The sequence below is a fragment of the Camellia sinensis genome, chromosome 4 (assembly GCF_055761805.1).
Source record: "Camellia sinensis isolate YWXY chromosome 4, ASM5576180v1, whole genome shotgun sequence".
NCBI classification, from domain to species: domain Eukaryota; kingdom Viridiplantae; phylum Streptophyta; class Magnoliopsida; order Ericales; family Theaceae; genus Camellia; species Camellia sinensis.
In genome coordinates, this window is record NC_138964.1 from 201,377,615 (window position 1) to 201,390,263 (window position 12,649).

At 33.5% G+C, this 12,649-nt stretch overlaps 1 protein-coding gene and 1 non-coding gene across 2 annotated transcripts; one reads left to right on the forward strand and one right to left on the reverse strand.

The window, feature by feature from the left end:
- Positions 1–271: 271 nt before the first annotated feature.
- Positions 272–4,759, forward strand: LOC114271692 (heptahelical transmembrane protein 4). Its single transcript, XM_028213297.2, has 4 exons — positions 272–678; positions 778–1,037; positions 2,422–2,746; positions 3,775–4,759. The coding sequence occupies exons 2-4, from the start codon at positions 781–783 to the stop codon at positions 4,426–4,428; spliced, it is 1,236 nt and encodes a 411-aa protein (XP_028069098.1). The 5' UTR covers positions 272–678; positions 778–780; the 3' UTR covers positions 4,429–4,759.
- A 1,902-nt stretch (positions 4,760–6,661) lies between these two features.
- TRNAT-AGU (transfer RNA threonine (anticodon AGU)) lies at positions 6,662–6,735 on the reverse strand. The gene has a single exon. It is a non-coding gene; the product is annotated as a tRNA-Thr (tRNA).
- Between the last annotated feature and the right edge of the window lie 5,914 nt (positions 6,736–12,649).

Consider the following 12,649-nt stretch of genomic DNA (forward strand, 5'->3'; position numbering starts at 1 on the left):
CCTCCTGTGTTCATTGCCCTTAACTACCCAAAATTTCAATCAAAAATTTCAAACCCAATCAAATCCATTTTCCTCATGTGTTCATCGTCCTTACCCACCCAAAATTTCAATCAAAAATTTTCCTCCTGTGTTCGACGCCATTAATGGTTCTTCCCCACTTTCTGAGTTTTTTTTTTTTTTTTTTTTTTCTTCAAAATTTGCCCCAAAACGACGTCGTTTTGGGGCGCTACAGGAAAAGGCTATAGGCAAAGGCGACCGAGGATCCGGATTCACCTCATTTTAGCCTATGCCAAAAATGGCTGAATTCTCCAATATTAAAATATCTCCCATCACTTTCCAACAATTACCATCATCTTTGGCATCTACGATTCTCTCGGAAGGCATCTCTCTCTCTCTCCATATACTTATATGCATTCAATTCCATCGTTAACGTCAAACTTCCTCGCGTTGCGATCTATTTGTGGGTTCAATTTTCCCATACTTTCTTCCCATTCCTTTGCATTATTATTATTATTATTATTATTATTATTATTCGATCACAATCTCTCCTCCTCCTCCTCCTCATAGCATCTCCGCTTGAATATTCTTTCAATTACATCCGTAGCAATTTACATACGCACACATATCTCAAGAATCCCTTTCTGGGTCTTCTTCTCTACTCATCTTTCTCTATTTCAGGTACTAGTATATATAGCTTCTCAATTGATTTGTTTTTATGTGAATTCATGTTGATTTACCTTCTTTTTCTTTTTTGTGTGGTTAATTTGATTTGAACAGAGGATGGGTAAGGAGGAGGATCAACAAGTTAGCAAGGATTCAAAGGGGGTTTCTGAGGTGAATGAGAATCAACAATCGAAGGAAGGGAAAGGGAAGAGATTGTGGAACAAAGTGAAGTACCAGCTTGTTGAATACCACTCATTGCCTGGGTATTTGAGGGACAATGAGTTCATTGTCGGCCATTATCGATCGGAATGGCCAATGAAGCATGTTTTGATGAGCATCTTCACTATTCATAATGAGACAGTCAATGTCTGGACGTAAGAATTAAGCTAAACCCTGTTCTTTAATTTTTTTTCACAGGGTTCAATTGTTGTATTGTTTGCTTCAGGTTGTGAACTTTTGGTGGGCCATACCAGAATTCTTTGTTGTTCATTCAAGTCTGCGTTGTTTGTTTGTGCAGTGAATTGCCTTTACTTTCTTGTGTTCTGTATAGTTAGTGAATTATGTAGGTCTCCTCATACACAGTGACACATTTATTGAACACAGAAAACAAAAGAAATTCTTCTTCTTAACAAAAGGTATGGCATCCAAATGATGTTACTGAATTTTTTTTTTTTTTTTTTTTTTTTTTTTTTTTTTTTTTTTTTGGGATGAGTGAAGATAGAGATTGTATTCTAAGGTGCCTATGTATACATATGGAACAGTTTTTGTTTTATTTTTGATTGTCCTATATATCTATAGGCTAAGAAGTATGGATGCTAGAAGGTGGTGTGGTGTGACTTTGTTGAACAACAATACACATCCAACACTTCCCTATGTGTGTAGGATAAACGCCCAAACATGTCTTATTATTTTTAAATTTTATAAACCCAAATACAGATGAACACTGACAGTCGTCGAATGATTCCCTGTGTGTGCTGGATAAACATACAAACATGTCCTATTATTTTTAAATTTTTTAAACCCTGGCACTTGGGGGGGACAAGCGTCTATTTCTTAGACATAAATGAAATACGTTACAAGTTTGAACATGATAATTTAGGATCTAATGGTTTAAAAAAAGATGTAGACAATTAATCCCTCATCTTTTACGTTTTAATTTTAGAGACAATGTAGACTCTATTTTCCCCTTGCCCTTGGGGTGGGGGATGGGGTTTGTGTGAGTTGGGGTTGCCTTGTAAGTGTTAATGGTAGTAGGCAGAAAATATTTGAGCCTTGCAGGCTTCCAGACTAGCAGTATGCAGTGTGCCTTTCCAACTAATTGGTTTTGTTTTCAAACCCCACTGAGCTGTCTCTTAGGAAAATGTTTGATTCTTAATGTTTCCAAAAAAAAAAAGAAGAAAAAATTAGATGGTCTGCTGCAAAATCTGCTTGGCCATGGTGGGCGCATTAACTGATTAACATGTATGCCAATCAAACACCAATTGAGCACTGAGACCAGTGTTCTGTTAGTTTTGTTTTTTGAGGCCACATCTTTGTGTTTCTTTTAATTACCTGAAATCATTAATAACACGATTAAGAAAATCAGTGCGATGTTTGACTCCTTTTATTGGGTCCTTTTCACTACTATTAGAGCATGTAAATAGGATTTTTAGATTATCTTTGATTTCTTAAAGTTCAGAGGTCAGTACATGCATTTTTCTCTTTTTACCTGCCACTGCAATCTTCCTTGCTTGAATCATAAAATGTTGTTTTTTGCAGGCATTTGATAGGCTTTTTCCTTTTTCTTGCCTTGACAATATACACAGCAATGAAGATTCCAAGGGTTGTGGATCTCTACACTCAACAACATTTCCCTGATGTGCTGAGAAATGCTGATTTATACAAGCTGCGTGCAGAACTTTTGGCTTGCCTTCCTTCCTTATCCAACATGCCTGATTTGCAAAGAGTTCGTGAGGAGCTAACAAATTCATTGTCTGCAGTGGATTTACTACCATCACTGTCGACTTGGCATATTGTAGAACTCCTCACTAACTGTTTGCCTGAGCGATTCTCTCATGGCAACCACACTGATGTTTGCGTTCTGGTACATTCCTACTTCCTTGCTCCTTTGTGGCTGATAGTAATCAACATTAACTTACAAGTTATGAGCTAATCTATAATCTTGATTGATAGGTTGTCAAAAACACAATCCTAATCCATTTTTTCCCATGCTGCCAAGGCGCAATTAGTACTTTCCTTTTTAATTTTGGCGGTTAATTTGGGCCATTCGTCTCATCCTATCATAGGGCATGTTTGGTGCAACTTGTTGTAAGCTGAAAGCTCATCAATCATAAAACAAGCCAAAAGCATCCCTCCCCCAGATTCCAAATAATCAGTTTTTTTTTTTAGCTTATTTAAACTATTTTTGTCTAATAAACTATAAACAGAAGTTGCATTTAATAATCTAGTATAGACTTTCAAAATAAATAAATAAAGAAAGATTATAAGCGTCACATATAAGCACCAAACAGCTCCATAGAAGTTGTAGCCAGGCTAAGTGGTGCTTGCATATTACTAAACCTTTGGAATTATATATGCACATGCTATTGTGATATTTGTCGCTGCTTTTCAATCTGACTAAGTGAAATGCAGGTTTGTGGTTGACCCTTTCCCCCTTCAGCATCACTTTGAGCTCATGGTTTCTCGTTTATGTCTTCTGATGTCCATGGACTTCTATTGCTAATTTGTTTTGTAAAAATAATCTCGAGCCAATGATGTTACTTTACCCTCATTCAGAGTAACTCATGCTTTGGTAAAAACATAATAGCAAAATATTTTAGATGTTCATTTATTCATTAGTTGTCCAACATCTATTCTCATGTGGCATATATGTGGATATTAGTATTGGAGTATGAGAAACTAGTCTAGACTGAGCTTGTAGAAGTCAATTATATTTTTTCCAATTTGAGTTCCTCTAGCTCTACATAATAGACTTAAACAGAACTAATAAGTAATGGCACCCACTACTACTAACTATCTGAGCTTGGAGAAATTACTAATATTTTTCCAATTTTGTTGTTCCCTGACTGTTAATCGTGACTAATACTTTCGCTATTATTTGATTAAATGCAGCGTAGCGTGAAGGATGACATTCTGAACATGATTGCACCCTTGATGTTGAGGCCAATCACAAGGTGGCCATTCTTTGCCTTCTTAGGTGGGGCCATGTTTTGCTTGCTCTCTAGCTGCGCGTGCCACCTACTTGCATGCCATTCCGAGCGATTATCATACATCTTGCTTAGGCTCGACTATGTTGGAATCGCAGCTCTCATTTCAACCTCCTTCTATCCTCCAGTATACTATTCATTCATGTGCAGCCCCTTCTTCTACAATCTCTACTTGGGATTCATAACCCTTTTGGGAATCTCCACAATCTTGGTTTCTCTCCTTCCTGTCTTCCAAAAACCCAAACACCGTAATACACGCACGTTCATATTTGTGGGGATGGGCTTATCGGGAGTCGCTCCAATTATGCACAAGCTTATATTGTTTCAAAACCGGCCCGAGGCACTTCACACGACTGGGTATGAGATCTTGATGGGTGTGTTTTACTGCATGGGGGCTTTTTTTTACACAACAAGGATTCCGGAGCGGTGGATGCCGGGGAAGTTTGACATCGCGGGGCACAGCCACCAGCTTTTTCATGTATTGGTAGTGGCGGGGGCTTACACACATTACCGTGCAGGGCTAGTTTACCTCAGGTGGCGGGACATGGAAGGGTGTTGAAAAGGGTTTATTGGATGGTAGATGAACCGTGGGTGTGTATCCATATAGGTGATTAGCCGTGTATATTGTTACAGTCTCAGCTTCTTCATAAGGAAAGGTCAGAATTGTGGCGACCTTTGTAGTAGTTTTTTTTTAATTTTAGATTGGCGACCTTTGTAGTAGTTTAATTGTTGAAGACTTTAATCATTTTACTTTATTTTTTTAATACCTATTTTTCTATGTATGAAATGATAACTGTAATTGAACTGTTGTTCGAACTTTGTTTCTTGTTTTGCTAGCTGATGTTAAAATCAAGCAAAGTGTTTTGCTTGTTTTATTTCATTCTTGAAAATGGGCGTAACTGTTTTAGCAGAATCTTCAGTTCTGCTGAAGTTTATTCACATTGTTATCAGTTTGATTTTGTGACTATTTCTGTTTTTTGAAACATTGGTTCTGTGAATTGAGAAACGGACAATCACTGTGACAGAACTTTGGGCCGGCGGGCATCCAGTTTGAAACTGATTTAGGGACGACTATCGAATTAGTTGTTGTTGTATTTTTATTTTTATTTTTTAATACCAAAATTGGATTGTGTTAAATCATATGTTTTTCAATACAAATTGATTGTAACTTGTTTTCCAGTTTCACAAACATGAGTTTGAAAAATAAATTAAAAACAACTCGACTTTGATGGATAAAAAAAACCTGACAAGATGGTTTGCTCCTTGATTGCATCAATAATATTTTTTGTGGCTTTAACTTCCATTTTCTTCTTGAAAACTAGTATTAAAAAAAGTACCAAATACAAAATGTATAGACATGAGATAAAATATTCAGAGACATTACGAAGGCTTTGAGTCATAACTGTGCCTCATTCCGTATGTAAGAGAGAGAGAGAGAGAGAAAGAGTCTTATTATACAAATAAATATATAAAAAAAAACTCATATTATACTGACTAAAGCCTCGTTTGTGAATAAATTATTTTAATAATTTTTTAACTTTTAATGAAAATATATGTAAAAAAGTTGAGAGAGTGATATGATAATTTATACGACTTTTTAACTAAAGTATGTAATTGTCAAACAAGACATATAAGAAAAAGCTTTTGTTAATTGAGAGAGATGGAGGCTTGACATTTTTTTTTTTTTTGTGTGTGTATTTTTTTTAAAGAGCAATGATTGAGACTCTCATAAAAACTCTACCCCCGCAACCTCCACATCATCCTATGTGAGAGGGAAAAAAAAAAAAACAAACAAACAAATAAACAAAAACACACATAGACCAATTACACATATTTGGAGGTCATGAGAGTCCCAAATTAGGGGTCCCAAGCTTTTTTCATTTTTAAAAACAAAATAATGAAAAGTTCATATTAGTGTGGAAAAAAAAGAAAAAGAAAAAAAACAAGAAACCACAAAAATCTGCGAATTAACCCCAAAAAAAAATACAAAACCCATTCTACAGACCAAACATGTAAGAGAGAGAGAGAGAGTGATAATTCTTGGGTTCTTCTGTCCAGTTCGGGATCGGACTAGACCGTGCTGTTGGGTCTGTGGGGGCCCACCACGGGTCTCATTTTGATAATCTGAACCGTTCAATGTGTAGAACTCGTCAAGTACTATATGTCTGTAAAAAATCACGTTGATCGGATTTCGATAGCTATATGATCAAATCAGTTTCATATTAAAAAAATTGGACGGTGAACAAATTAACGGTTGACAAAAAACTGTTTTGATCACATATTTATCGATATCCGATCAACGTGATTTTTTAAAAAAATATAGTACTCGACGATTTCTACACATTAAACGGTTCAGATTATCAAAACGGAACTTGTAGTGGGCCCCCATAAGCCCAACATCACGATCTAATCCGATCCCAGACTGGACAGAAACCATACCCTCTTGGTAATTGAGAGAGATGGAGGCCTGACAGTTTTTTTTTTGGTGCGTTTTTCTAAACAAAATAATGAAAAGTTCATACTAGTGTGAAAAAAAAAAAAAAAAAATGCTTGGGAGCACTAAAAAGGGATCACTAAAAGGAGCACTAATGATGTGGCAGTGGGCTCTGCCCACTTTCTATGCCTTGTTTTTATTTTTATTTATTTTTTTTTGTCATCCCCAATGTATTAGTGCTATTAGTGTTGTATTTTTTAGTGGTCTAAATCATTGTTGAAAAAAAAAAACACACATAAGTCCGCGGATTTTACGGCACATTGAAGAGTCTAAGCGGCTGGAAAAACCAAAAAACAAATGCTCTCGTTGAGAGTCGAACTCAAGACCTCCCGCTTACTAAACGGGTGCTCTAACCAACTGAGCTACGAGAGCTTGTTGGCCATTATAGCTAAAAAAAGATTTTAGTTAATGAGCAAATCGTCTGTGTAATCACTAAGCACGTGACACTGGAACTTGAAGTTTGGTTCAATTTTCTCATAAAACTTATAGGAAGTCCTGTAAGAAAAGTCCTACACTGTTTGGCAGACATTTTAGACTAATTGGTTTATTTCTTTCGAATATTTGGTCATTCAGAAATTCAGAATGTGCTTTCAGGTCCGAATACTCTGAATGTGGAGTTTACTCCAATTTATTTTCTTTCTTTGATAATAAAACAAAAGAGGCTTCTTTTTCCTTCGGCTAAATTACAAATACATCCTCAAAAGTTTATTTTTAAATTATAAATTACTCTCTGTAATTGTAGAAATTACATTATGACCCTTAAAATTTCTAATTTCATAACAAAAGATCATTTTATTAATAAGTTATCAAGTTAATTAATAATTTTTAATAATATTAAAATTTTGTTTCAATTGATAATTCAGATAATTTTATTATTGTATAGGTGAACAGTTAGAAATTTTACTTTTTTAATTAATTCTGTCAAATAAAAAATTCTGATAGAGAGGCATTTGTAATTTCCCAAACAACATGAAGCAATTCGTATTTTAAGCAAGTCTCAAGAGGTGTATTTGTAATTTACCCTTTTCCATTTCATTATTTTAAACTATTTATGCCTGTTATCTTCCATTTTGAAATATCAAATTGAAATTTTTTAGTGTCATTAGTCTACTTCTTTAATTGGAACAAATTAAGATATTTCTTGATAGTTGTATTATGAAAAAAAAATAATCATAAAATCAAACATAGAATACATAAAATTTTATTATATTTGTTTGTGGGTCCATTTTAATTTTTTTGTTATTTTAAGTGTAAATTATACTGAGCTCTCTTGATATCTATAAAAAATGCAATAAATTATATATTTTTAACATAATTATATTGAGCTCCCTTTAAATTTTAACCCATATAACATTTAATCTTATTTTTATCAATAATTTGTTAGTTACATGAACGAAAAAGTAATGTCATATTTTTACATAAAAATTTATACTTTATGTTGTTTATTTTTGTATTTTGTATCATCTAGATTAGTTTCAGTCTATTTAGCCTCACTAAAAAAAAAGTCAGAATAATTATGTTAAAATTGTGGGTGTTACCATTTTTTTTCGAACCTCACGAGAAGTCAGCCTAATTTACCCTTTTTTGTAGGGTCCAGCTTGTCCCAAGTTGAGATCAAGACTGGATCTGTCCAGTTCGGCCAATGGGGCCTATTTTTTGGGCCCGTTTTGATAATTCGAACCGTTCAATGTGTAGAACTCGTTGAGTACTACATGGTTGTAAAAAATCACGTTGATCGGATATCAATAGCAATGTGATCAAATCAGTTTTGTATAAAAAAATGGACGGTGAAACAATTAACGGTTGATAAAAAATTGTTTTGTTTATATAGCTATCGATATCCGATCAACGTGATTTTTTACAAGCATACAGTACTTGACGAGTTTTACACATTGAACAGTTCGGATTATCAAAACGGGACCCGTGGTGGACCTCCACGGACCCAACAACACGGTCCAATCTGATCTTAGACTGGACCAAAACCACTACCTTTTTGTATTAGTCTATATATTTTAATATTTTTAGATTATTTGTTGTCCCGCTAGTTCAGTTGTTTGTTCCTATATGTACTCTCAATTGAGATGTTAGGGGTTAATTTCTATCAAAAATAAATAAAAAAATTATAATTTATTTGTCATTGGGTTTTTTTTTTTTTTTGTGGTGTTAAATTACTATTTAATGTAATATCTTGATACTTGTAAATGTTGTAAATGATAAAGTCTAATAACTTAATTTTTTTATGATACATTAATTCTTAAATAGTAAGACCCACAAAATGAATTTCAATTGTCCCTTTTTCGAATATTTATTTAAACAATTTTGTGATACATGGCACCTTTGTTTATAAAAAATGAGAGAGTTTTGCTCAAAAAATATACTATCTTACAAAAGGTAAAGATTTTGAGTGAGACTCACCATTTATTAGACATTTTTATCCCTTCTATGCTTAGTCTTCGTGTTTCTAGCATCACTTATAAAATATAGAAAAAATTAGTGATAAATCTAATTTAATAAGGGTATAAAACATTAAATTCAGTACATATTTTTTATTGGTAAAAAGTCCACGCTTTCTGAAATAGTTTGATGAGAAGATATTTTGTTTTCAATTTTACCATTTGACTTTTTTTTATCTGTTTAACTTTTTATTAACTATCTGTTCACATTTATATCTACATATTTAGTTTCTTTTTGTCTATTTATTCAAATTTTTTGACTATCTGTTCAATTTTTCTCCTAAATTCTATTTAACTGTTCAATTTTTTCTCATAAATTCTATTTATCTATTAATTTTATATCTATCTGTTCAATTATTTTTCTATCTGCCCAAAATTTGTGTCAATATTTTTTGTTTATATGTTGCAATCACTATCATCATCATCAATTTTTTTCCATATCTGTCTCATACATACACATACTATACATACACCCAACCCAACCCAAGTCACCAAACCAATTCAATTAACAATAACACAATGCTATCTTCTGATTCACCATCATTACTAACTCAGACCAATCAACACCTCCAAAAACTTAAATCTAAAGTTTGAAACTAGTTCAAATAGATTGACTCACACATATGTATAGCAGATCTAACTTCTACAAGATCAAATCTGAAGTTTCAAACTACAACAACAACAAAGGGGACCTCAACAGCAACAACCACTGGAGAGAGAGAGAGAGAGAGAGAGAGAGAGAAGGTGGTGGTGGCATGGATCGCGTAGATCGGCCACCAAATCTGAAGCAATAGGAGACAGAAGAGTCATGAGAAGTGCAACGCCGGAATCAAAGTCATCAATGTTGGTATCCGTGGCGACGTTTCGGCGGAGCATGTAACTGGTGATGGTGCGACGGTGGCGCTCCCGCAGCTTTGGTGCGGTCCTGTTTCTCTCTCTCTCTCTTCCCTTCGCAACTTCAGTGGACAAAAAAGTAGCGGTGGTAGCACCCATGGCCACCGCCACAGCGGCGGCGGTGGCAGCGAAGCTGCGATGGCGACGGGGCTAAAGGTGAATGAAAAGAGAAAGAAAGACGTCAGTTGTGGTGTAAGATAAATTGATAGAGAGAATTACAGAGAGAATAAATTGTATGTATTATGATTAATATTATTGATTGATATGTATTGTTATGTTTACAATGATCATATATATAGAAGAAAATGTGGTAGTAGGTGTAGGTGGTAGGTGGAGTGAAGTGGAGGTGGTAGGTGGAGTGGGTGGTAGTGGAGTGGTGATTTATTATTTACAATTTACATTAACAGTTGTGGTTCTTCTATTTCTCTTTCCTCCTCCTTCGCAACTCAATTGGAAGAAGAAGTAGCGGAGGCAGCATCCATGGCCACCACCACAACAGCGGCATTAGCGGTAAAGCCGCGGGGGTAACGAGGCCGAAAGTGAAGAAAGAGAGAGAGAGAGAGAGAGAGAGAGAGAGAGAGAGAGACAACGGCTCGAGAGGGAAGAAGTGTGACTTAATAATTACTCAAGTAATAAGAGGAAGGAGAAGAAATGAAATGGTTGTGATTTTTCTTATTTTTATTTGGATAAGAAATAAATAAAAGAAAAGAAATGATTATAATTTTTTTATTCTTGTTTGATTAGATTTTATTAAGAAAAAAGAAAAGAAATTATTTTATATTATATTACCAAAATAATCTTTTTATATTTTCAATCATTTTATTTCTTTTATTTTTATAGGGACAAAATTGATATTATTAAAATAGTAGTTTCTTTTCTCTCTCAATCTCTCTACTTTTGGGAAGATTGAAAATGAGTCTTATAAGAGAAATGAGTTTCTCTCTATTTCTTCTCATTTCTCTCTACTTAGGTTATCCAAATAAATAAGAGAAATTCATATCATTCCATTTCTTTTCTTTTCTTTCTAAATCACTCAATCCAAACATAGTGTTAGAGTTTTAGAACTGTGTAATGATATATATAAAGAAGGATATGTTAGTCATTTTGCTTGAACTTGTCCATTTAGATAAAATATTTTAAAAGTGATTCTACTTACACCACCAAATAAACTTCTTACGCCATTCAATTTTAATTTTTTTTTTATTATATTTCAATTCTGGTATAAAATTACTAAAATATCATTCTTTCTTAAATTTTAAAAACCTTAGGCTCTGTTTAATTTAGATTTCAAAACATAGTTCCACCACTGATTTGAGTGTGGTATTTAGTTACAGCTTTCAAATCATAATTCTACACCCATTTCTTAAAACTCATTTCAAACTATAATCATTACTTTTCAAAACTCATAACCAAACATACAACTCAAAACTATTTTCAAAACTCAAAAATAACTTAATTTTTATTTAAATTTTTTTTATTTTAAATATTTTATTTTATTTTATAGGAATATTTTTAATATTTTAATTTTCATAAAAATATTTTAATATTTTGATTTTAATATTTTGATATTTTAATTGTAAATGATTTTCAGAATATTTTTAATATTTTGATTTTCGGAATATTTTTAATATTCTTAATATTTTAATTTTCAGAATATTTTTAATATTTTATTTTTCGAAATATTTTTAATATTTTATTTTTCGAAATATTTTTAATATTTTAATTTTCTAAATATTTTTAATGTTTGTACAGCCTAAAAAATGAATTGACAGAAAAATAATTGATATAAAATAATTGACATAGAAGTTATTTGAAAAAAAAATTATTCAAAAAAATTACTTAAAAACAATTAATTGAAAAAAATCATTTTTTTTATTTGAGTATTTTAAAAATAGTTTGGTTATGACTGTTGATCAAAAATACAGATATCGAGTTATGAGTTATGTATTTGATTATCAATTATAGGTTAAATTAAGTTTTGAAAACTATTGTGAAAACTCATCACCAAACAAATTTTCTTATTTCACATGTCACATCAAGCTTTCAAAACTCAATTCTACATACAGTTCAGCACTCTATTCAAAAACCATAATCAAACAAATTTTCTGCATTCAAATCATAATTACACAACTCACAAACTCAAAATACAACTCATACTCTCAAATCATATTTACAAAACTCTACCAAACGTAACCTTAATTTTTCATTACACCACATCACCACCATCTCTATTAGCCCTTCACCGCTGGCTAGCTCTTCACCACCAACCATCGTTGCCTAGTCTTTCACTACCTCACTGCGCCGCCTTCATTCTCCTTCTCAATTTTCTTCTTTTTATTCCTCTTCCAGATCTAAAAAACCTAACCCTAGGTTTTCCTCTCTCTGTCTGTCTCTTTCTCTCGTAGAAATAAGGCATCGATGGTGGTGCATTGCAGTGATGGGGACGTATATATGAAAGTGTTGTAGAAGGAAGTGGTTGTAGCGGTTCTTCGTTACCCCCATCTCCTTCCCGTCGCTGCCCTCATTCTCCTTCTCTTTTTTTTTTTTTTTTCATCCGAAAACCCAATTCTAGATTTCATCTCTTTTTGTCTGTCTGTCTGTCTGTCTCTTACTCTAGTAGTGGATTGCGGTAGTGGAGAAGCAAATTTGAAAGTGTTTGTAGAATGGGGTGGTTAAGGCGATAGTGATGGTCACGGCAATGGAATGATGGAGAAAGCGGTGGCTACAGCGGTGATGGTTGCGAATGTGGTGGTTAAGACAGTGGTGATCGCGGTGGTGGAAAGACTGTGAAGGTAGTGACAATGGCTGCCAGAGATGAAGTAGCTATTGGAAGTGATAGTCGGAAGACTTAGGTTTGGAATCTTGGGATGAAAAAGATGAGGATAAGTTTGGCATTATGAGAAGTGTTAAAAGAGGAATTTTTAGATATGGTGTAAAAG

Bases quoted from the DNA above. Each gene is read 5' to 3' on its own strand.
- LOC114271692 (XM_028213297.2), top strand. From the start codon at position 781: ATGGGTAAGGAGGAGGATCAACAAGTTAGCAAGGATTCAAAGGGGGTT. The intron at 1,038-2,421 runs GTAAGAATTAAG...TGTTTTTTGCAG, and splicing joins GAGACAGTCAATGTCTGGAC to GCATTTGATAGGCTTTTTCC. The intron at 2,747-3,774 runs GTACATTCCTAC...GATTAAATGCAG, and splicing joins ACACTGATGTTTGCGTTCTG to CGTAGCGTGAAGGATGACAT.